The 26,419-nt window shown below is 43.7% G+C and overlaps 1 protein-coding gene across 2 annotated transcripts in view; it reads right to left on the bottom strand.

Annotated features, from left to right (window-relative positions):
• The window catches only part of KIF26B (kinesin family member 26B), a 202,497-nt gene continuing 176,078 nt past the window's right edge, over positions 1-26,419 (bottom strand). For both annotated transcript variants that reach the window (XM_082757483.1, XM_082757484.1), the window contains exons 9-13: positions 25,466-25,628; positions 20,934-24,369; positions 8,536-8,738; positions 7,073-7,223; positions 1-6,110 (exon numbers count right to left, since the gene is read on the bottom strand). In XM_082757483.1, coding sequence (XP_082613609.1) covers positions 5,962-6,110; positions 7,073-7,223; positions 8,536-8,738; positions 20,934-24,369; positions 25,466-25,628 — 4,102 coding nt within the window. In that variant the 3' untranslated portion in view covers positions 1-5,961. The remainder of the gene's footprint in view (positions 6,111-7,072; positions 7,224-8,535; positions 8,739-20,933; positions 24,370-25,465; positions 25,629-26,419) is intronic.

Here is a 26,419-nt window from a genome sequence, read left to right as displayed (position 1 = left end):
AGGTGGAGGCAGATATATCGGTAAGATAAAAGTAAACATTTAATGCCACTATAGTTTGATTTTTTTTCCAGACATCATATTTTTGACAATGTTTCACACCTCAGATACCACAAAAGGGATATTTTTTAAGCCAGCAAACAATAAACTTTACAATTTTAATGGCAAAAGGTTCAATGCATTTGTTGACCAACTTGGAAATGGCTGTGACTTTCCACATTTTGAACTTGTTCTCATGCTGTTCTTTCTACTTTCTTTTTTTTTTTTTTCCCATAAAATTTAGTTGATAAAATATATATATATCTACTACTAATACATCCTCTTCTGGAATCACCCATTGGTGGGACCAGCACAAGATATGTATCCATCATTTTGTCTCCTCCTTAGCCCTATCTTATACCATTGTTATAACGAGAAAGAACATAGCCACGGACAGAGTGAAATGGATTTAGCAAACATACACTTCAATGCATAGCACTTAGATAAGCATTTCCAACCATGATGTGTAAATAAATTATAAAATACAAGCAACTCTATAAAACAAGAACATCCTGAGTTTACAAATAAATTATATCCTTCATACATAGAATATGATGTGGATGTTAGTAACCAGCAGTTTCAGCTATGGGAGAGAAAGAAGTCAAACAGAAAAGTTAGTATCTATGCATACATAAAACATATATGTATGTGTGCTAGATGTAAATATGCACACACATACACATACAATAGAAAGGGTGAATACAATCCATATCTATAGTATATAGAGAATATGTAATATAGCTGAAACTGCCTCAAGCACCATTTTTAACCATTATTATAAAGTTTGCTCAATATATAAGTAGGACCACTCAAAGTAAGAAGGTTTGGGTTGTATATTTTTTCGTGTCTGAGAGAGTTTTGAAGATAGTTTGAAATATTATTGATGACTGTTACTATTTCACTGCCAGCACCTCCATTCTTTGATGAATAATCATGCCCTTTGTGTTCAAAATGTTGTGTAAGTGAGCCTCAGTCTGCTGCCAGTGAAGCTGGTGGCAAAATCCATATTGACTTCAAAGGGGTCAAGATAAGGGTGCTACATTTTCAAGGGAAACTAATTTTCTTTCCTTTTTTTTAAAAAAAAAAAAAAAAAAGTTTGCTTGAGAAGAAGAAAGAAGAAAAGATAAAGCCAATAGTAAAATGGTTTATTATTTCCAAGAGCAGGTATGGAAGCTCAGATAACCTGTGATGAGCGCACAATAAATGCAAGAGATAGAGATAATTAACTTTGGATTGACAGATCATTCACAGTTTTGTTTGCCATAGCTATTTGGAAACCTATTTCAAGTCTTGCAATAGCTAGCAACATCCAGCCTTGTGTCTCCAAAAACTGCTGGGTGTCAGCAATGCAGAAGCCTATGGGGTAGCAAAACAAGGACCATGATGACAGCGGGATTAAGCAAGACATGTCACCCACCTGTGGATGTGAGAAATACCACCTCTCTGTGCTATTTACTCCCATCATTTACTCCCATCAGCATGCAGTGGTACAACTGCTCTATCTCTGCATCCCTGATGCTGTGTGACCATCCTGCCCATATGAACAGGCACCAGAGGTTCAATAAACCCCCCATTTATTAGAGTATTTGCTTTGGATAGTCATCTGCAACACAAAAACTTCAGGTTACAATTTATAAATCTATGAGGACTTGACAGGAAGCTTTATCTCCCATGGAGTTAATCGTCCAGGCTTTCAATTGACGTGACTAGGGTGTACGCATCATGCGTAAGTTCAAATTGTTGTGTTTAACAGCAATGATCGTGAGCTATCTTGCCTTCAATTCGTGACACCCTGAAATACAGAGTAGTTCATCTGGATTACTTTTACAGACTTGAACATTTCAGTAACAGCCTCAACATGGGAACTGCAGCAACTTGGCCTATAGGATGCAGAACAGGGGGAATAAAGGACCTTTAAAGGAAGCCTTCAGAAGTCTTTCAAGCCTTTTTCCTGTACTGTGGCATAAGTCAGCTTCATCTTGTTGAGTGACAGGAGAAAGGTTTTACGGGCACTACACGGAAGAGGGAGGGAGTGGGGCTTTTGCCATTTGTGAATAGCTATGCAACCTCTCCAAAATAATATATGTGGGGGGGTATCTCCCTCAGGCTACATACATATGCATTTGTCTGTATGTATATACTACCCTTCAGTTTTGATGATTGTTGGCTCAAAAAAGCAAAACAAAATCACAAACATTTGTAAAAGGCAATGTTTGTCAAAAAGTACACTTCCTTCAGCTGTCATAAAGTTTGAATTCCACAGTGCAGATAATAGTGGCTATCTTAAGACAAACCATACTATTGAGATAAATGAAAAAGAAAAGTATTTTTTAAAGGACCAAGTCTATTTTGATGTGTATTAATCCCAGCATTACTCCAGGTTTTCTGCCTCTATAATTCCCATGTTTAGGGAAAGAAAGAAAAACCTATACATTATCTGCAGTTTTCACTTTTAGCTTGCTTTGTGTCAGAGGAGTATGACGTTGCTCTTTACTAGTAAGTATTTTATGTAGCTGCAAGTTTCAGATGCTGCATGGTGTGATACTGGGAGTCTTGCCAGACCATGGATTGAAGCCTGCGGATGGTCAGTGATAAACCTGTGCGTGGCCTTTAGGCAAAATCAGAGCTGTGTCAGAGTATCAAATAAATGAAGAGCTCATTCTTCAACCGTACAGCTGGCAGCACAATAAATACCAAACAAGTGGCAGGTGACTATTCCTTTTCTTCACTACTGGGTTTACTCGGCTATAACTCGTAACTCTTGATGCTGTTGTGCCTCACCACACAGTTACACACAGTTATACCAACACACGAGATGAGAACAGAGTCGGGATAGCGCTAAGAAAGGACAGCTTGGGTATCGGTTTGCTTGCCTGCCTTCTGCAAAATAGTACCTCTGATTACTCAGATCTGAATGAATTGACAAGAAATCATTCTGAAGCTGATACAAGGCATGAATGGTGGGAGCGAAGCCACATGCAGCTGTGACAAATGCTCCAGGAATTAGGGCTCTCCCACATGCTCTACAAAACGAAGGGACCCAGAGCGCCCAAGCTGGCTGGTGCATGACCCAGGCTTTCTGCCCGCTGCCGATGCTTACAGGGACCAACGGGATGGCTGGACTCAGATCACAGCCAAACTGCCAAGTTTAAGGGTGCACCTGAATTTGGGGTCATAGAACAAGTTCTGTCCCTCGTAGAAATAATATTCAAGCATGTCAAGATGAAAAGTTTTCAGAATTAGGCCCAAACTACCCCATCTGCCCTTGCCTGAAACTTGCCTCTAATGGAAGCTAACGGCTGGTGCGCTCACTGCAGAACCTGACAATAAAGAACCGTGATCCTCTGCTGCACATGCAAACAAAGGTTTAACCTTCAGGCCTAATTGCGTTAACACCGCTGTTTCCTACTGAAGCTGTTCCAGGGAAATGAGATTGATTTCTGAATATGCAAACAATTAAGGATTCCATTCACATCGCTGGTATGTCTTTTGGTTAACGATGCCTTTTAAAAAATACAGGATAAAAGCGGCATTACACTGGTTATTACATTGCTAAAATAATGGGATTTCCTGGATGACTTGCAGAAGTGTATGAGTCTTCTGTAAAATGCTGGCTACTACAGACTAAAAGCAATTTTAATAAGGTCATGATGCTTTTAATTATCTGTTTTGAAGATATTTGAAGTATAATAATATAAACTTTAAAGTAAAAAGCTATTTTAACAGAAAATGTTCCACAGATGTCAAATCTCTGCAAATTTACATTCCCTTTTATGCATTAAGCCACCACAATTCCCAAAATTACAGTATTACAGTGGCAAATTTTGAAATGCACTGACAGAAAAAAAAAGAAAAAAAAAAAAAGATTACTATAGATTTTAGTATATGAATACTAATATGTGATAGGAGCTATGTGGCAGAGGGGGTTGGAACTTTAAGGTCCCTTCCAACCTGAGCCATTCTATGAGTGTTAATGGTCATTATAATTAAGTCCTCATAGATAAAATATTTGTAAGGACTGTGATTTTGCTCTTTCACTACCTAATTTTCAGTGTGTCAAATGCATCCTTGGTGTAATCCATTTGGCTTCACAAATAAATTTTGGTCCATCCTGATAAAAAGGGCAAACATACAAGGTACATGGTTTTTTTCAGGTAACCCTTATATAAATCTATCAGTATTTTTGCAGAGTGTTTCCACTGGGAGTTAGTGCTTGGCGTATTGTAAGATGGCATTAATGTGCTGATGCAGGCAAAGGAGGAGCTGCATTTAAGAACAATAAATTCATGAATTGATGCATACTGAGTATGTTAAATGCTGCTCTTATTTTCTCATAAGCAACAGGAAGGTCATGCAAGTGTATGCTAGAAGAATTTTTGTGAATGGGCTTATTTTAATATAAAGAAGAAGAAACCCATACAACAAAACAATTATTTATGCTCATTCGTAATTAAAATGCAAATCTCACACACTTCTTCAAGTAACACAAAGGATGTTCCTTCCCACATACCGTTTATAGATAAAGACGCAAACAAGTACAACATTTGGATATGCACTGAGGCCCAGACCCTCATCCTTTTGATGTCAATGTGAAATTTGTCATTGCTCCAATAAGGGAGGTGTTGATTAGGAAAATGCCACAATCAACATGGTCTTGTGGGAGATGTCCTTGCCCACGGAAAGAGGGTTGGAATGGAATAGAGATAGCACTTCTATAACATGCCTGAAGTGTTATATTCGCTCACTGAGGACTCCTCTTTATTTCTGAACCAGCTGAGCTGAACAGAGCCTGCACTTCTCAGGTATGTCTGTGACTACAGACAGACCAGGCCAGGGACCCAAAGCTGCCAAAACATGTTTTGCAGTTGTGTGTATCAAAAAGAGGCAAAGCTAAATTTTATCAGTTATAGAAAGGAAGACAGAATAAACTGAACTGATATTTTGGACTGATAAGTACAGGAACAATCACCCTAAATGGTAAGTTTCCAGTGAGTTATTAGTCCCAGAAAAGAGGGTTAGGAGCTAGGAGAGCTAGGCCTCCTCATCCATAGCTCTAGCTAGTACAAAGCTAAAATACATGAACAAGAAAACAAGCTATGGGGATTGAAACAAATGGAAAAGATATTAACTTCACCCTAACGTCACCTCTTCTCTCTCACATGTTGCAGAATCTATAGGTTGGGAAAATTACTGTGTCCTCTAAGGTGGAAGGTAGTATAAAAGAACACATAAGCAAACCTTGCTTACTGCTAGAAATATTTGTGTTATCTGGAAAAGCTGAATTTCTCTTTGAGTGGCCTTACTCTGGTAACAATAAAAGACAGTTAACATTTATTCATATGTTGTACTGATTAGGAAATATCTCTACAAACACAAGTTACTTAGAAACAGCAAGTCTGAAATAGGAGAAAACACCAAGAGAAAAACAAGCTGTAAATACATTTCAAAAGTGTGTTTGTTTTTTTTCCTTTTTCTTTTCTTGACTAGCACCATCTGTACACAAGAAAGTATGAACATAAATGTTTGGATAATAAAGATTTGCAAGGCACTTAAACAGTCTTTCTGGATAGGTTTTCTTTTAATGAACCTCTCTGTGGAAGTCCTACAACCACCTTCCCTCCTCCCTCAGCTAACGCAGGGAAAGAAGTCTCTTCTGCCAGCAGTTCTTATTTACAGACATGTCCTTAAAGGTTCCTCAAAGTGCTCTTTTAGGCTAACAGAATCAACATCCTTATATCTCCATTTTTCATGCTTGTCCTGTTTTTTTTTTATACTACTCTTCCGTATAGTAAAGCAAATCTCTCATACACACAGTTGAGACTTGACTCCAACCTTCATCCTCATTCTGTTGTCTTTGGGATGCTATTCGGAAGGGAAAAGGAGGATGGCAGAGATGCCCATTGAAATTCTGTTGAGGTTCGCTCTTTATCTGCGTCTAGAGGTGATGTCAAAACAGGTGATCATCATGAGATGGGCCTTGCAGAAGTTGACACGATTTTCCAAACGTTCAGTCACACATTCCAGGGCCTCCAGGTATTCCAGAGAATCCAGCTCAAATACCTGCTCCAAATCAACTGTAGGAAAGAAAACACACAGGTAGAAAAAGTAGAAAAAACCCAATACTCGTTACTGGGAGAGACAAATCTAATTCAAGCTTTCAAACCCATTGGTACTGTATACAGCATTATCTTTAGCTTCCTATTGCCATTAAAATTTGCCTTTTCTATATAATGGCTATTAAAATAGCTCGTCAGCTTACTGATAGTGAAAAATATTGTTATGATCGCATTGGATGATTTCTTGAGCAATATGCTCTGCCATCCCCTGCAGAGGATACTCCATACTCCATCTTTCCTTCAGCAAAGCCACCAGGACTATTCCTCCAGCAACCGCATGGCTGACTGTGAGGAAAACAGTCGGGGCAAAACACAAGTAGCCTTCAGGTGAACCTTTGCTCCCACAAGGAACTAGAATATCTTTTTCCCTCAAGGTACTGAGGTCCTTCTGCATTTGAATGTAAATGCCCTTTAAGCTCACTAAACTTTACACATATATTGTAATGAAGAATGGGCCAAATTCATCCTTCATGTAAGCCCACTAGTGCCAAGGGACAAGTTTGCTTCATGGTGTTATTCTGTGGTAGAAGAGCAGATTTACAAAATTGCTCATATGTCTGAGTGATATGATGCCAAAAAAAAAATAATCTCATTTTCAGTAGATGTGGACTGAAAAGTGTGAACGTTTATCTACCAATGGCAACATTCACCACTACAATGCTGTACCATTTTAACATTCAGCTCTCAGGCAAAAAGGATTGTTCAGTTCTACTGTCGACATTTAATAAGAATTATAGGGACTAGTTCTAGAAATACAGTCAAGCTAAATCTTGCCTTTAGGTCATATGTCAGTTCATTCTAGTTTACAAACACAGTAGCTCACATCTCATTCTCTGCAAACCTTTCTGCTCCCCTTCCTCCCCACAGTGAAATAAACCAAAGGACACCTATGAGTTCAGGCAATAAAACAATGTCCTTACATTCACTGAGCCATTTATTAGGATCCAGCATCAGGTACTGTTTCGTCACCTCCAGTTCTCTCATTAACCACTCGTATTTGGCCTTGACCTCAGCGATTCTCTGCTGGCGATGCTCCAGGATTTTCAGCTTGGCATTGAAACATATGACTTCCTGCCAACCAGGAAAAATGAGCAGGGAAGGAATAGGTGAAGAGATGAAGAAACACCCAGATCCATTCAGCTAAATGATCTTCCAATCAATAATACTAACAATGAGCCATTTACTCTGCAAGCATACGAATTACCACACGAGATCATCTATCATCTGTTTTATTTTTATTGCTTTTGTTAGATTTTGATGCTTTCCATCAGCGAGCTTTGAAGACTTTGCAATGATAGTTAATAATAAACCATAATAATTAATAACAGACAGCATCTTGAAATCAGATTAATTGTAGCACAACATTTCTGGATTTTGTCACCACAAGTTTAGCTAAGAAACAACTATGCTCTTGGGAGAAGGAGGCAAAGCTTGGTGTATTAAAATATTAAGTATATCTCTATTCTTGGTGCACGAGAAATGCAGTAGTCACATCATTAAATAAGGAAACTGGTAGCAATATCAAATTTAAAACATTCTGAAGCAAAACAAGTATGTTGTTGTGAAAAGTTCTAGCAATTCACAGTCATTAATAATGAAGATGTATTTTCTGTAAAGATAAGGGGCACAGTAACAGCACAGGCTGCAGTGCTGTCCAGAGGCAGCCTGTCTGACCTCACTGGACCTCTGCGTAGTGGCGCCCATCAAGATGTATAGTAAGGAACTCATGGTGAGGGCCGTGCTATCCTTACTGGGGTGGGAGCGGTGCCAGAACCAGAACTAGTCTCCTCCAAACCTGTGTGAGGGTGGAAACACCACCCCAAAAAGTGATGTTTTTCCCCATGTAAAACTGTATCAGACAGCAACATCATTAATAGCCTAACCAAATGATGGGAGTCTATGAAGGAAAAATGCCTTAAAATAATAAAAAAGGCTACATACGTGGTTATTGTAAAACCACCAACTTCAGATCCTCTTCCCAGTCATACCTCTCAAGAACTGACCTGTACAATTCTCTGGCCTACTTTTAAGTTTTGATGGGTGAAGTTGGGAACAGAAATTTTGTTAGTGGGAAGAAATAAGCTATTCTGGAAACAATCTCATCAAAGCACTTGAGGCACCACTGCTGTGTGGACAGACAGACATGAGGAGGTGCTGGAACACAGGAGCCACCAAGACTATTACCAAGGGACAAAAATACAAGGGACCAATGTCTGTTAGCTGCTACTGAAGAAGATGTAACTTGAGTTACAACTGCTCTTAAATGAGATATGGGGTTTTCTGCCAATTGAATTAACCATATATAATATTACACACTGCTGACTGCATGATCTGAATTCCTCCCTCCAAGAGGAGGCAGACAGATTACAGGGGTTGCACTCACCTTGCTGTCCCCTCCTCGTCGCCGCTGGAGTCTCTCCACATCATCTATTTCATAGACTTTGATCTCAAAGGGCTCCCCCAGCCCCCTCTGTCCACTTCGCAGGGGCCCATCCACCCAGCGGACCCCGGGGCTGTTGGCAGGCTTCCTTGCAGGGGAAGAGGTGTCAAGGGATAGAGCTGGAATAAGCCTCCGTCTCTGCGAGCCTGCAAATGCAGAAATTGCCGTGCTGCGTTAGCACACACAGGTTTGATCCGCAGAGGCCATATGCACCCTAAAGTTTCCAGAGCTTGTGCCTGCTTCCCTTTGCTCAGGTCTTGGTGTATGCAGGTATGTCAGTGAAGGACCAGAGCTGCAGGCTGCAACTGGGCTAGCTTTGCTTTCCTCTTGCTCCACTGGCACTGGCTCCTACAGCCTAAGAACAAGCATTAATTAGCCAGCCTCTCCTTGGACCATCTCAAGGGGAGGTGTGGTCTTGTTTTTTGTTTAATCATAGCACAAAAAAGCTCTTTGATGCCCTAGTTCCATACTGTGCTGGGGCTGAGTGACGGTATGCCCCCCCAGTCCTTTGTAACTGCCCTGTAGAGCGGCTACAGCAGTAAAGCACCAGTGAGGACAAAATACCTGCACGAAGTACGTCCAAGCTTAGTGGATGCCACAGAGCTACATTAGTCTTGCCTCTGTTTAGTACAGCATTTTTCTAAAATGTTTGTCACTTATACTCTTACTCCAGCACTGGTGAAGGGTGAGACAGCAGCAAGAACGACGGACTGGCAGCAGGGTTCGTCACCGTGCATGAGTCAGGAGCAGCGCTCACGCACGCCCCTCTGCTTTATAATACCAGCACAGCGCATCAAAGCACTGCAATAGCTGAAAATTTACCATGGCTGATAAAGCCTATGCCATATGGAAAGCATCTGCCATGTGAGTTGCCAAGTCAGGGCCTCAGGTAAAGCAGGGGAGAAGAAGTACGTCACTGGCCTGATGGCAGCAGTAGGGAAGTTGAGCATATGGTTTGTTGGGAGAAAGAACAGACACACACAACATAAAAAACAACTGGTTACATTTCCCTGCTCAGTTTAGTACAATCAGAGCGATGGCTGGGTTACAGAAAAAATAAGAGTTTTGTGGCTGACAACTCCTGCCTGTTCTCCCCTGGGAGACAGCAGGAATAGAAGGGATGGGAGAAACCAAAAACAAAAGCCAGAGCCAGAAAGTTTGCATGAAACTATTAACTGGCTCTCTTGGCTGCAGGAACAAAACTGATGCCAGCAGGGAAGGGATGCAGAATGATCATGCAGATTTTATTTTAAAAACAAGATACAATCATTTACAGGAATCTCTAACAGTACATTCATTGAAACTTGCTTGCAAATAGCTTCAACATGTCTGCCAACTCTGTGTTTCAATGAAAGCTAAAAAAATAAAATAAAAATCCATTGATTACTTGTTTTTTGGATTTATAAGTAACAACGTATTGGCTGGTTTCATTCATGGGAGTCTATTTTTCTGCAATCTTTGCTGACTTTGCAAACTACCACATTTTGTCCCATTGATTTCCAAGTGCAGCAGTCTTTGCTAGAAACCAGAACACAGCAACCTGCAATTAACCTGTAAATGCTAGCTTTAACATGGAGAAGGGTTGGTCTATCTTGCTGTCCACCTGCAAAAACCTGGTCTACGGAGTTTTTATTCCAATGCATCAGATAACTCTATGCAAGAAAAGGAGAGCAGAGCCAAGCCAGACAGACAGGGAGCTCTACCAGCCCTTTGCACCCGATGGCCTCAGACCTGCCCTGCCCACCCCATGACACACGTCGCACTTGTACTTCTAGTCAAGCTGCAGCCCAGCAAACGAGCCCAGGCCAGAACAAATGAAGCCTTTAAATACCAGCAAGCACATTTTTTTTAGACCTTTTGCAACAGCCACTGGAAGTCAATGCCAGCACAGCTAACAATGGCAACAACAACAGATCAACAAACTGTAGTGCTAAGGGTGACTCTCATCCGTGATGTTAGAGAGAGGCAACCAAACGGGGACAGCAGCTGTGTACATGACGGTAGGTGGGACAGGGTGGCAGACCATTACTGTTTGTTATGTGCAGAGGCAGATCCTGCAAAGGGCTCGGCCCCTCCTGGAAAAAAAGCCCTCTGCTTGGCTGGATGTGAAGGGCTCTGAGTGCACCCCAAGTGTCACTCGAGACCAAAAGGTTTTAGGCACTAACTACTTCTAAAAACAGTTTTTAGGGGTTTGGCCATGGTTTCTCACAGGAGTAGTCTTCCAAATTTCATCTGACAGCAATTCACCCAGAGAGGGGGATGAATCTGACTCACCTTGCCACAAGAACACCATCAGGCTTTCACTTGGAGCAAAATAAAACAGATGTCACCATGGTGTGAATTACAGGGATGCTGGTAAATGATTTTGCTTTTAGTTCCCTTTTGCATCTATTTTGGCTCAATGAGAAACAGAAGCCTGGGGGCTAGAAGGGGGGTCCAACATGAGGCTAATAGCTTAAATCTTTTGGTGAAGAGGCAGAGGAGTGGCAAGAGACACTAACATACGCCCATCATGTTTTCCTAGTCAGAGCTCATGTTTGGATAGCCTGTGGGCTATCACAACATAGCAAGGCTGATGGCTCTCAGCGCACCCAGGCAATGCAACAGGGTGGGCACAGCATCACCTGCTGGGGGCCTGGAGAAGCCACCACATCCCCTGAGGGACACAGGGGACACCACACAGGTCTTGCTGCCCCGCTGCAGCTGTATGGCTGCGTGTGAGGCTGAGACAAGGCAGAAGGAGGGAAGTCTGTTTGTCTGAGCCTTGAATACTGACTCAGGATGATTTATCTGAGGTTTAGAGTGCTTTGGGAGAAAGGAAAGACCTGCACGTTGGTAGGGAGGCAAAACTGAATCTATTTTATTCTAAATATGCACTGATTAATAGGCTGCTTATTAGGCCAGGCACAGAAAACGAGGGTGTCTTTGACAGGAGACTCCTGGCACTGACCTCTCCATTTTGTCTCTGCTTTTTCTGGTTTCATATTAACTGGGATCAGGCAGGAGATACAGCCTAAGCAGAGTGTGTCACAAAGCAGCTGACAGCTCGCTCATCCGTATCAACACACAGAGGCAACAACTGAACTGCTCAGATGCACGCAGTTTTCCATTTTCACAGAAAATACCTATCTGAAGTCACATATTTATTGCTAGCATGTGATGGAGTTAGGAAGCCCTATATTTTGGCTGGGTAATAAATAAAATGCTCCGTAGGAACTGCAGCATACCACTCCCTCCCTTTACCTGCAGGAAGGCAGGGTACATTTTTCACTTAGCTTGAAGTCAGAGCTTCAGAACAAACCCACAACTCAGAACAAACCCTCCTGAGCCTAGCTTGAGCATGAATAACCACACTATGAAATAGCCCTGAAAACCCACAGATTACAAGATCTGGTTTAGCAACAGATCAGTTGCTCTACGGGGAGCTATTGATTAAGGTTCGGCAGGTTCAGCCCTGCCAGTGATGGACCAGGATAAAATTAAGCTAAAAGGAGCAACACAGCAGTGAAGGTGTGCAGTGTGAAAGCAGATCTGACTCAAGGGTGGCACTGAAGCTACTGCAGCAGATATAAGTCCGGAGAAGCCTTCATCTTTAAGGTATTAGAAACAGACCAAGCTAGCTAGGTAGGTATGTAAGGGTAACTTCAAGGATAAGACTCGATGACCTCTGCAAAACTACCCAACTCCATATGGATATGTGCTCATAAAAGCATGTGTTGACTGGGGCAGAAACCCTAGAGGTCTGGTTTTGCTTAAATACTGTATAGCTTGCAGCATTCCCTTTCTATTGCTTTCCAAGCACACATTCCAGCCTGAGCATCTTTTCTGTGGAAAAGGTAAAAGCACAAAGTACAATTGCAAAATCTCCACGAAAAGAAGCATGATGTGTATCTCTTCAAAGCAGGATGCGGCTGAATGGGATGTTAAACAACTGCTGTCCTAGAAATTTCAAGATGTTTCAAGCAGAAGATGAAACTGTAATTTGATATATCATAATTCCAGAAGTTTATAGTGTGTGCTTAAAGGCAGGATGTAGAGCCAAAGCTATTCCCTACTGCACTAAATGCTGTGGGAGGTAAAACTGCCTTTGTGTGCAGAACCTGTTGTTCAGCATTTTGCTTTTTTCTCACTATGCAGTCCATTCAAACTGAAAGTGATTACAAAAAATAAAAATAAAAAACTAATCCTGGCTAAGTAGAGCAGTACCCCTAAGCTCACCCCATTCTTTCTGTGGCTTCACTTCTAAGAAATACTGTCCAGTAGTGATAGCATCAACCTCCAACGTAGCATCAAACTGTCTGCTTACTGGCAAAGATTACTTGTCCTGTTCCCCTGCTGCTCTTCACTGTCTGACAAGGGGGCTCCTGCTTTGTTCGAGTTGAAGATGCAATGCTGACTTCTCCTCTCTTCCCCATTTCCTACAGGATCTGCCCTGCTGGGCAATTATCTGTGACTGAACCAATTCCTCACCATTCCTTTGACCTCCCTCCTCCTAGTTTATTTTACAGTGCCCTTTCCTCAGTGCAGAGCACAGCCATCACTCCTCCTTGGATTTTCATGCAGTATGTGCAGTGCTAAGCTCCCCTCCCGGTTTCTCAAGACGTTGCCAATGCTTTCCCGTGGAAAAGCCTTCTGATGGTGAGGAGAATTCATCAGAAGTATTTAGGGTGCACAACTTGAGGTCGGTGCTCCAAACACCAAAAAATACTCAGATGGCATAGGAAGGACCATGCCACAACTGAAAACCTGGAGCAGGAAACACTGATGTGATTTGTCATTCAGAAGAAAAATCTTCCATGCCCATCTCACTGCAAAATAATTCAGGCCATATTCTGTGTCAGCTTAAATGCATTGTGAATCAGTAAGAAGTAAAAGGACACCTGAGGCTAGAAATAACTGCTTGCTGTACACAGGAATATAGCAATCCTTGTTTATTATTTTCCATCCATACCTATACAAGACATGTTGCTTCTATACTGGTATGAGGAATATGCTGAGGTACAGCCTACACCTAATTTTTTTCTACCCCTCCCATTCATTTCTTACCCATGCTTCCCGAGTTACTGTCTCACTTTATAAGGAGCCTTTCAGGGCAGTTTAGAGCTGGTGAATGAGCACTGCTGACACCAGCCCTGAGGAAGCAGCCCTCCTGCAGCGTGGCAGGCTGACAGGGAATCTGAGAGACGCTCCAGGGAAGATGCTCCAACACATTACAGGGGATGCGTTTTCAGCACCCACGATCTCTAGCAAAAACCAACCGGAGTCTCTTCTAAATCTTCATCTCCCTTTGGTCCAGATTGTGGTTTAAAATGGATTTGTCAGCATTGGGGTGTTATTTAAGGAGCCAGTTACTGTTATGGCAGTACTGCACTGAATAGCTGCACTTGTGGCTTGGCCAGCAAAGGCAGAGATGGAGGAAGGGGCTCTGCAGCCAGAGCATTAGCTCCCGATGGGACAGTGGTAGAGGCATTCCTGTGAGCTAATTCTGTGGCAGTGCAAGGAGCAGGTTTTATTTATACCCAGCCTAATGGTGTACGACTCAGTCATGCATGTTACATGGAGCCTTCACTGCGCACAATAGCCTGCTGCCACTTCCTCTATTAAATCATTCCTATGTTCATGTGGCTGAAAGCTCAGTGCTGGCATGCAGTAGTCAAGCGTGTAAAAAATGATTACTCTGATCCCTTTCAACACAGATTTGCTGCATGAAATGGCCTGGCTTTGACCTGGGAAAATCAATGCTGTTGTTTTAATGAACAAAAAAAAAAAAATTAAAATTGGAGCTGAAGCCCACACTGCCCCTCCTTCTGCTCCACCCCCCAGGGCCGTCCAGCCAGCAGTCACACTCATAAAGGGGTCACCTGCACACAGACAGTGTCTTGCTGTATAATGCTAAACATCCTTTGTCATGCTAAAGGAATAATGCAGGATATCAATTAGCTACCATCAGTTGTGAGCAAGTTAACGTAGAAATGCTGGAGATGCCCTAGGCTTTGTGATACAAAGGGCAATTTTCAGCTCCCCACAGTGCCTTAGGCAGTCTAAACATGAACTAAATTCCTTTTCACTTGGATTCAACAAGAAAAGCTCAGACTCTTTTTGTTGGTGTTTTGTTTCAGCATTATCATTTTGGCCACGTTTCAAAACGTGTTGCTTTGTAATATTGGTTGGAGATGGACTTTCATAATTTACAGCCCACAGATTCAGCCTCTGGCTTTTTCTGCTGCTTTCGTAGGCTGAGCTAAATGCTTTCAGAGGTACAATGTGTATGAATATGGAGTTTTCAGGGCTTTCCAGGAACCCTGAAATCTCCATTTTTAAAACCATCCCAGCTGTGAAATCTGGAGTACGGAGGTAAGAACAAAACAGGTACTCTAAATGTAGATAATTATTGTCATGTCTTAATGGTCTCTCTTTTTATGAAAGCACTTAAAATCACGTAGCAATTTGCTCTACTTAGGTGGTGAAACAGTACTGAGAAAGAGCCGTAAGAAGTCATGAAACTTTACTGCAAAAGCATTAAAATGCTGCAGCAAGAAACTTTAATTATTTATAGGCAGACAGGTTCCCCGTGCAAAGATGATTAAAATGTGGGCACACACACATATACATACACAGGCAAATGCTATCCTAGACTGGTAGGAGCAGGGTCTTGCAAATGCTGGGAAATACAACTGCAGACCTAGGCATAGGTTTAAATCAGGAAGTCAGCATTTGGAAACCTTGGCTTTTCCTCAGTCTTGTTGAGACTTGGCTTTACTACCAATAGTATCCCTTAGTTTTTTGTTTTCCAATGTTCTGTGATAGCCCATGTTCAGGAAGGCTGAAAGACAGGCATCCCAGCTTGGCAGAGCACTGCAAGCAATGATGCATGACAGCCCTTAGACCTATCTGTATGTCACGTGGGCTGGGGGCTCCCTCAGGCACCCAAGCCCATTCCCAAAACGAACAGGAAAGCAAACAGCCTCAGGAACATCTCTGCAATTTCCATGGGAAGCCCCGTCTTGTAACAAATTGTCTTAGAGCCCCTCTCATTTTGCTGTCCCAGGGGAAGTCTCCTCACAGACCTGGCAGTCCTGAATCATCTGCAGGAAGAGAGGCAAAAGGCAGGCACAAGGCATTCATGTGCATCACATGGGAATGCAAACAGGGCCTGCTTGCCTTTGCTGGGTAAACCTCATTAGAGGCTGGGCTCTCACTTTGCTGCTATCTCAGAGCTGAGGGGATCACGCATTTGGAAACAAGCAGTAAAGCTGTGCGACTGAAATCACCCAGTCCTGTTTTGCATTGAGAGTTGTTTTAGAGTAAAGGCCACGTACACCCAAACTGAACTGGGGAAAAGATGCTAACAAGGCAGAAGAGCAACAAGCAGCTACGTAACACTTCTGATCTAAGGATCCTGCTCTGCTACTTCTTCCACAAGGCCACTATCCAGTTTTGTGAGCTGGTAAGCAGGGAACACGGACACTACATGAGCTGCCCAAGGTGACAGAGTGAACCAGCAGCACCCCTGAGAACACAACACAGATGGTGCAAGTCCTAATCTGCCACCCTGCCAGCCTCCCTCTTGTCCCTGTTGTGTTCCCAGGATACAAATATGGCTTGGTTAAAATGGAGGTAAGCCTAAATGCATTTCCTCATGACACAACGGAGTCTGTACTATAAAAGCACCCTTGTCATTGTCTTTCCGTGGACCAGCACTGGGCCATTGCACTTGAAACTTCCAAGGTATTAAAAAATAATATGTAATTGGGGCTGGTGATGACGATGCCCTAAAACTTCAGCGCCCCACTTGAGACGGTATTGCCTCCCTGAGAGAGAGGAGGGTGGAGTGAGAGCCAGGAAAATGGTTGAGATGCCAATTGTTTCCTGCAGGGAAAAGGCTAAGGGAGTGAGTGAAGAAAATTGGAGCGAACACAGCTGCACAGATGCTTGAGGGTGGGTGGAGAGGGAGGGAGGGGCTGCCACAAAAATAAAACAGCAGATAAAACCCTCCTCTCTGCTGCTCCGTTAAGGGCAGGGGAGGATGTGGGCCAAGTCAGCTGGGGGTCAAGGTCAGAAGTCAAGGGTGCCTACAATTTAATCCTGGATCTGGCTCCCACTTAGCTGTAAGCATTGGGTAAGTCAGTAAAACTCCCTGCACCTGTAAAATGGGGTCTGGAGTAATACTTGCACCACAAGGTGGATTAAAGGGAAGCTTTGAAATGTACAGCTGTATACCAGGGCCAAATAGCTGCTTCTGTGATAAGCAGTCACTTTGGGGTAATGTATGCTGATGTGGTATTATAGGACCAGTGCTAATTGCTGGAAAGATGGAAGTGTTCATTAAACCGATAGGTTACTACAGGGAGGAGGCTTACATGGCTCATGATGTAAATAGGTATCAGAATATAATGGGCAAACTATTTATTTATTTTGTTCACACTGTACTGGGCAGTTTGTGAACTGTACATACCTATGTAGAGACTAAAATTTAACCTAAGGCTAAAACTGAAGGATATCAGCTAGCTTTATCTTTCCAAAGCTGTCAATGTAGGTCTGATGCTTCATGTATGACAACCAGTGCAGAAGCACCTACACATACAAATAATGCACTTAAGAGCACTGAAAGACGAGATCTTAATCTCAAGGAAAAAATGATGTCTTTCCAATGTGTCAGGACATCAAAAGTAATTGTGAGATCTGACAGCGCTGCTGGTGATTCTCCTAAAGACTCTTTATAGCTCCTCTTAAAGGGGCCTTGGGCTGATTCATGTTGATCGTGTCTGACAGCTAGCATTTCTGCTAATAATAATCATAAATAAAGTGGACAAGGTTGCCTGACCCGAAATGAGCATATCTACAGTGCCATATCCATTACAGCACAGTGGATCTGTGACCGCAAATCAGGAAAGGTCCAATGCTCTTGACACTATGTATTAAAATAATATCCGTCTTCTAAGAGCTCAGAACCTTTGTATGCTATCTTTTTCATTAAAAAGTTTTCCTTAAGAGAGATCATTAAGGTGAGAGCAGACCTATAGATAGGAAATACTACAGAGGATGAAAGACTGCAGATCTTTGCATATTTTTTTGTTTATTATGCAGTAAAAATATGTTTGTGAACAACTATATTCTCCCTTATATCTCAGGTCCTCCTTCATGTTCTCCTACATTGAAGTCATAATCCTGGTTTTATGCCATCATAAATCTGCTGACGTGAAAAATTATACTATTATCAAACACATCAAAACAGAATTATTACTTCCCTGCTGCAGGACCAAATGCAAACAGAAGCTGGGTTATAAGAAAGTGAAACCTTAATAATTTCTGGGTGCTGGTTTGCTGCTAAAGATATGGAAGGCAGGAAAGACTTTTTTTTTTTTCTTAATTGCTTTAAAATATTGGTTGCAGTTGCATACAAACACAAATACAACTAATTCTAAACAATACAGGAATTACTTGCAGATACAGGGAATCATTCTCAAAACTAAAGTATCAAAAATAACATTAATTCACATGATCTCTCCGTGTCAGGTAACAGACTGAGTTAAGAGAAGCTTTGCAAAGTACTTTGAGGGATGTCAATGTGGCACACCATGCGGAGCCTACCAGGGCAGGTGTCTTGCAGGGATGCTGGCCCTGCACCTAACACCCTTCACTCCTGACATTCCGATCTAGCAATAGTAGGCACCCACACCATTGCTGAATAGGGAGACAGGAACAAAACTAAAAAGAAATTTGACTAAAGACAGGAATTTTTCATCCAGAGACAGAGCTGTATTTGGAGAAAAAGGTCATATTTCACTCAGCAGTAAAGAAAGAGTGGCAAAGCTGACTCTCCGTGTTCCCTGGTAAGGAAAGCTTCCTGCTCATCCCATCACTCACTGTCTTTGCATATCTGTACTGCATGACAAACCACTATTACAGCTCTGACAGCTAGGATCGAAGTTGGCTAGATTCAAGAGAGAGGGATGGACTCTGGTGTCTGCTAAGGTTGAATCTACACTGCAGTTTTCTCCGCTCCCTCACCTGCACAGCTGCCTGTTTTCACAGAAATTGTTAAAGTTCTGCCTCTATTACTGGGTCAAATTTTGTTGAAATTGTCCAGCTGTGTCAGAAGTAACTGGAAGGTATTATAGGCTGTCACAAGAGGAGGATTGTCTAAGCTTTACTTCTAAGCTAAAAAAAGGAATGGTGACCTTTACAGAGCCACTTGTCTACTGCAGATGGACATCTCTCAAGAATGCTTACTGCGTGCCTGTCATTATATCATTGCCAAGGCAATTAGAAATCAAGAGGCTCAGCTTTTGCTACAGAATTAAAAAAAAAAAAAAAAAAAGGCAAATGTCCTGTGGAAAAACTCCATATCGTATGGGCAACTTCTCTGTAACATACAATCTAGTTAGCATTACAATCCCAAAAATCAAAGACTCGCAGAATGGTTTGGGTTGGAAGGGACCTTAAATATCACCTGGTTCCACTCCCCTGCCATGGGCAGGGACACTTCCCAGCACACCAGGTTGCCCAAAGCCCCATCCAGCCTGGCCTTGAGCACCTCCAGGGATGGGGCATCCACAGCTTCTCTGGGCAGCCTGTTCCAGGGCCTCACCACCCTCTGAGTGAAGAATTTCATCCTGATGTCTAATCGAAACCCACCCTCTTTTAGATTAAAGCCATTACTCCTTGCCATAACACTACACTCCCTTAAAGAGTCCCTCCCCAGCTTTCCTGTATGCCCTCAATGCAATCTGTGTAGTCAGCTTTGGATTCCTTTTCCACAACATACAAAATCATCCTTCTTTTTCTTGCACATTACCATTAAAAAGTACATATTTGAAAGGGGCCATTAGAGGACCAGCTCCTCAGAAAGAGGAAAATCAATTCATTGCCATATATGCTGAAAGGATAGAAGAGAGTCTTTCTCATAGGATGCAAAGTTAGCATCAGAAAGATTATTTCATCACTTGGCCCTTGCTTGCACAATGAACAGCTATCACTTTCAGACGTATTCTCTGAACAGGTAAAATCAGCCATGCACTTATGGATATGGTTTTAATAGTGGTATCTATTGTGTTCACATCTGTGCTGCACATGTTCTTCCTGCTACTGCAGTCAAAAGCATGAGGGAAGAGAGGGTAATGCATCACTCAGTTCATTCACTCTAAATGAATCCCAGAGGCAAGTAACCCAGCAAGTGGAAAGGCTGGTGAATTAGGAACTATATGAGAATAACACGTTTTGCACAGCCAGAGCTACTGCAGGGTAGGTAGCCACTGATATTACAAATACTTGTACATACCCATTCCAATGTCAACATGCTTATTTAAAAAAAGAAACTAGGCATGGCTTACACTTCAGGCTGGGAAAGCAGCACCCAGGAAAAAGGTGAGGTGTCCAGCTGATGGATGCTCCTCATCCCCTCCCTGCAAACCTCTGAAATTCTAATATTCTGGTGAGAAGATGTACCAGCTGCAACGGCAGAGACTCCTGGCATGGCCCAGGAGGCTCTTGCTTTCTCATTAAAAAGCGCTGATGCAGCATGAAAGCTACCGGGGATTATGGCTGAACAAAGGCGAAGTCCTTCTGATCCGCTCTGTGATGACTAAAGAGCTCTCAGATTTGTAAGGACTTCAGTGAAGTAATTCCCACATTTATAATGTTATTAATATAATTTATTATTTATTAATAAAAAAATACTTGGAAGTGAAGGGCTCACAACTAAAAAGTTAAAAAACAAGAGACTCAGAGGCAGGATATGATCTTACAAGGGGCATGGCCACAGCTTTGTTCCGCCTTCTAATATGGGTGGGAAGAAGGAGCTCAGTTTCAGCTGCAGGGCATCTTGTACCCTTTGGGCATCCAGATGGATTGAGGAGCTAAAGTGAGCTCACAACAGATACTGCTCTTGAGCAAGACTGTGGTCTTGTGCCGCTGTAACACACACATACCAAGAGGTTAGTCTGTGCCCAAAGCGCTTAAGAGTAACAATTACATTTCACTGCCTCATGAAGGCATCTTTTTGGAATCAAATCAGAAGAATATTTGTACAAATAAATACTTGAATGCAGTGGCCACTGGCAACATGAAACAGCTTTAGGGATATGTGCTCTGTTAATGTGAAATAAACCTAAGTGAAAAGGGGGAGGGGGAGACTCCACTGCATAGGCAATGCAAACATACAGACTTGGGCACAGTGCAAAATGAAGAAGCTCAGAGCCTGGGACACTTAACCTGGCATGGCTTCTCTGCTACTAGATACGGCTGGCACTGAACTAGCTCATCTTCAGGGTTGGCCTCCCCACTGTGATCTAGTTAGCTGGTTTGGTCTGTGTCCCTCTTTCACATCACCGCAAACTTACCCGCATTTGAGCGTTTCTTTGGATTTTTGAGACTTCGGCACCTGCCGCTAGCAGAGCTGCTGTTCTCGCTCATGGAGTCTTGTGCAGAGGAGGCGCTGCCCGTCGCCTCGCTGTCCCTCATCATGCTCTCATAGCCGCTGCTGCCCCCACTGTGGTAGAACAGGGCCGTCTTCCCCATGGCGGGGGGCAGCTCCCCGCTCAGGACGCTGCTGTTATCGCTCCCATGACCACTGCTACAGCGGTGAGGTTTCCTGGGAGGGGTGATCTTGCTGTAAGGGGATGGCAGCATGTGAACGGCTGGCTTCTCCTCTCCGTGAAGGCCCCCACGCTCCTCTGCCTCCGAGTTTCCCCGCAGCTGCAAACCTCTGGAGCCAGCGCTGCCTTGGAGCAGCTCTGAAATCCGCCCATTGACAGCCCGAAGTGGCAATTTGGAAGCCAGGCTGGAGCCTCGGTTTCTGCTGAGGGACTGTGTTGACCAGGACATATTCTTCCCACTTGGAGGCAAACTGGAGCTCTGCCCGACGGACTGAGGCAGAGACTTGGTTGAAAAGCTGAGTGTTTTGGTGGCAGAGGCAGACAGGCTTCGGGCCTTGGGGCTTGCCAACAGGAGCTTGCTGACAGCAGAGATCTTTGACTGGCCGGCTTTTGGGGAGGCCCCTGCAGACTGCGAGAGCCCCGAGTTGGTTGGTGAGGACATGACACTGCGGCTGACGCTCCTTCCAGCCCTCGGCATGGTGGTGTCTTTGCCAGGGTTCATTTTGGAGCTCACGGAGGACAGGCTTTCTGCTCTTTCCAGTGAGAGACACTCATAGTGGCTTCCTGTGGACCTTCCAAGGGAGTTGGTCCTGCTGGCGAGCTGCTCCAGCTTGGCACTGAACAGCTTGCTGCTGCTGTTGTTGCTGCTGCTGTCAATGCCAGGGCCCTTGGGTTTGGCATTCAGCTCCTCGGGGAAGCTGGCCAGGAAGGGCCCAGGCTGGCTGGAGGGACTGCTGGTGGTGCTGCTGGCTGCGCTGTGCTGGGGGCTGGCTCTGTTCTTCTGATCCAAGCTTGACTTTCTCACCGGTGGCAGAGGAGGGGTCCCTTTGGGGCGAGTGAGGACACAGTGTTTGGGAGAGGCCATTTTTTTGTCTAGGCTAGCCTTAGAAAGCTGAGGGTGGGCAGGAGAGCTGGCTACACTGCTGTCGGTGACCATAGGCTGGAGGTGACTGTCAGGTTCCTCCAGCTTGCCTGCTTTTGGGAGCCCTCGAGGGAGGCTGCGGCTCTTCAGGCCATCAATGGAATGAACGGGGCTTTGGGTTGCAGAGCCTGATGCTGCCATCTCACACCCATCCACAATCCTCTTCAGACTGTCAGATCCTGGGGAGACAGAGGCGTCCCCACCACTGCTGCTGCTAAACCGATCTGCTGAGGACTGCTTTGTGCCATGCTCAGGCTTGGCTGGAACTGTGGCCATGTCAGGCCTTGGCCCATCAATGCTCCCAGAGCTGTCCTTTTTAACATCTTCTTCTCTCTTCAGCCAAGGATCTTCAAATTTGATATCCTTCTTAGCACTGGATTCTTTCCCCTCATGGGAATGGGCAGCCTTTGGGTCTGCAGTTACTGCTGATACAGCGTCATCAGTGTCTTGTGCTTTGAAGGGATTAACGGCAATACATGGATAAACAGTAATGTTTGTCTTCATTGGGATGTAGCCCTCACAGCTACTGAGGCTTGCAGTGTTTTTAATTGTGACAGTAGTTTTCCCTAGAGCTGATATTTTACAGCCTTTGATGGGTGGCACTTTGCCGAAAGCTTCCTCCCCCATTTCTGACAGTATGAGCATGTTGTCTGTCACTGGCTTCTGTTTGTCACCTACACAGATCATGCTGGCACTTTGTATGGTGCTTGCAAACTCAGAAACAGGGGGTTCTGCCATTGCTTCTCCATGCCCATAGCATGCCTGGGCAATGAAACTGTGGCATGACTGTTCGCCATCACTCCCTGTGCTCATTTCACTCAACCACGAGCTGATAGATGAGCGCCTGCTGCCATCATCCTGGGATTTGTCATCCAGGCCCAACTTTGGAAGTGGCAGGAACTGTGTGATGCTGACTTCAGACACAGGAGCTGCACTGGAGTAACATTCGAGATCTTCAGATATGCTGCTGATGATACTGACTGGCCTAGACCCAGAGGCCAACGCCTGCACGGAGCAGTCACTGTTAAAACTGATGATGCTGGTTGGGCGCCCGTTGTCCAGGACCCCGCTAATGGTCAGTTCTTCTACGAGGGTGAACACCAGCTCGTCCTCTCCATTCAGTTCCAATGGCTGCTGCACAGTCACCATGGTGGTGCTCAGTATCTCCTTCTTGGATTCAGGAGAAATGCTTTGTTGCTGATCTTCATCGAGGATGGTCTCTTCAAAATCCCCACTGCTGGAAGACACCGACTTCTTCATGATCTGAGGGCTCATTCCTACAGGTGGGGTCCGGATTTCTGGCTGTAATGAAGATTCACTAGATGTCACCCCAGTGTCCTTACTCAGAGGAGCTGGTGGGGGAGTGGTGCTGGGCAGGACTCCTTTCTGTGTATAGACCTTGCACCTCTGGGAAGGAGAAGTTGGTGGTTTGTACTCAGAGGTTTTGGAGAGGCTTGCAATGCCAAGCCGAGGAGAACCCATTGGCCTAGGTTTGCCTTCCACAAATCCACAGGTGTTGAGACCTTCTCTACTGCTCTGCAAGCTGGTGCTGTGTGCTAACTGGCAAGAGCTCAGCTCTTTACTAGAGCTCCCTGTTACACTCCTGGGAGAAGAAGGAGTTGAAACATTAGTAAGAGCTCCAGAAGGAATGGGGGAGTGATTTCTTTTAGTTTTGCTGGGTGTTGCATTTATATTTTCCTTGGCTTCTCTATCAGGATGCTGACATTCTGGCTTTGTATCTTCCTTATCTGACTCTGGTAAGTGGCTAAGCTCTGCCAGTTGGCTTGAGACAGAGCACTTAGACATCTGGTCTGAGCTAAATTGAGCAGGCGTCTCTTCAAAGGGAAATTTGTCGGTTTCTTCACTGCCATCTATGCAATCCAGCCTCTCCTGGAGCTCTGCAAAGGTGTTGCACTTCAGGCAATCTCTTTCAGATGTGCTGGGCCCTGATTCACTACCTTCCTCCAGCCTTCCCTCATTTTTGGTCTTTTGCAGTGCAGGAACTATGGGAACAAAGTCAGGGGGACCCTCATTATCTGTCAGTTCCTTATCAGAAAGGGCAGTGCCATTGGGGCCGACATAAATCACTGTGTCACAGGACTGCTCGCTGCTGGACGAATAATCAGGATCACTTGACAAATGCAAAATAGGGAAGTCTGGGTCAACGGTGTTTCTGGAATGGAAAGGTCTCAGCTGGGTTGGCCGCCGCATCCTGCCCTCCTCACAGGAGCTCTCTCCTCCAGAAGAACTTGATGTGTACTGCAACATCAGAGAGACAGCAACCATGACATTTAAGTACTGCAAGCACTTCCTTACACAAAGCACACACACAAAAAAGTCAGTCGCATCTAAACAGGGAAATCTCTAATGAAGCCTCTGAAGCCTCTTATATTCAGTCTTATAGCAAACACACGGCAGCGTTCAACAGAGAACACAGTGCCCCAGCTCTAAATGTCCCATTTTAAGAGTCATGAGATTTCAAAAATAAAAAGCACTGAATAAATTAATCAGTATCCCTTTTCTAATTTAGCCCAACCAAAGAAATCAGGTATTTGCCAAAGGCTTTCCTGATTTTGTGTGTCTGAAGAGGAACAAGAAAACTCGTTACACAAATAAGGCACAGAAAATACAGACAATCGGTCATACTACCAGTGTGTGGATTTGTATAATGTGTGCAGAGTCTCTGGAGGCACACTGCTGTGATGGTGTGTGGACTGATTTCCTTCTCTTGTCTCTCTTCAAAGTTTTTGTCAATCCATAGGCAGTCAATTTAAATCAGACATTCACTGGTTGTACCCAATTCCCAATGCAAGCTATACAGAAGGAACCAGGCCTCCATAAACACAGAATTGGATACGGCTCACCATCTCTTTACTTCTTGGAAAATCAATCGCCCATATTTAGAAGCAGTCAGAATAAAAGGAGCATTGGTACTGGCAATGGAAACATTGCTTTGCATTTATTTTGTTCCTGCTCTCTGTGAGAAGCACAGAGAATCTAATTCTTCATTAATCCCAATTTTCTTTACAGTATTTTAATTCCTTATGATTTCATTAGTACTAAGAATATAATTGAAAATTTATGCTCTTGGCTGTATCACTAAGCAAGGCCAGCTTACATACCTGTTATAACAGATATGTCTGAAGTCATTCCTCTATCTGAAGCTGAAGTGTTTACCCCCCCTAGTTTCTGATGCATGCTCTGAGCCATTCGCCTAGGACAGTTCATATAACCTCTGCACTTTCGAATTGATTACTGATGTTGTATTTGCTGTTCTACCCAATTAAGGAACCTTCAAAGTCCTTCTTGCTCCCCCCTCCAGCATTTACAAGAAGGAAGTTATACATTGCCTTACCTTAGTTTTCTTTTTCTTCATCCTGAGGACTCTTGATGCAATCTGGATAGTGGACAGCGTCTCAGCGTAGTTCCCCGCAGCGGCTGAAATGTGAGCTATCATTGTGGTGCGGCAGTTCATATTCCCCAGGGACTCTCGAAGCAACATGGTGAGCTTGCTGTCTCTGCAAAATAAAATGAATTAAGGCTGCATTAGCAATCGAGGTTTCACTTTGACCATTGTGATGTGACTTGGGTCTCAGTAAGATTTTTTTCCCCTCCTTTTAATGGAATCCTAATTAGTTCTGTTCCTCAGGTTTGCACTATCTTATGTCTGCAGCTGAGCACACTGAAAGACCCTAGACTACGAGTTAAACTTCTTTTGTCTTCCCAGTTCCCCCTCTATGTCTTCTTCTGGTCTCACTCCTTCAGTACCGTCATCTTGGTGAATACAGAGTTGCAGACCAGCACTGGGGACTGTTAAGGAGCCACTGCAGCAGGCTGCTGCCCTTTTCCAGTGTGCAGTGTACAAGCAAACTCTGGCCTAGCTCTGGAGGACAAGAACGTAGACTATTAGATTTGAGGACCCAAAGTTTTTCTTGCCTGCTGGGGCACTGCATGATTCAATAATACTAGTAGTTAAATCACTGAAATTAATTTTGGATGATACTGGTGAAATACAAAACAATCAAGCCTTAAGACTTCTCACAATTGTTCTTTCATATTAGATCTTTTCTTCCGCTGAGACGGGAATCAAATTTTCTGTTCTTGCCATTTACTTTATTGTTCAGAACAGGATAGCTTTTGAAATGCTGATGCCTTATTGAGGGGCTATGACTGGACTAAGAATGGGAATTGTCAAGCATGACAATTTTAACAGCATAATGATGCATATATAACACTTCCGTGGTGTTCATCCAATCCTGTAGTCAAAAACATACAATATATTTTTAAGGGAGCTTTAGCTACGAGATGC

The sequence above is a fragment of the Aythya marila genome (genome assembly GCF_965140915.1).
Source record: "Aythya marila genome assembly, chromosome: 3".
In the NCBI taxonomy this organism is placed as follows: Eukaryota; Metazoa; Chordata; class Aves; order Anseriformes; family Anatidae; genus Aythya; species Aythya marila.
Note: the sequence above shows the minus strand (reverse complement) of the source record. Positions and strands in the feature narration are given on the sequence as shown.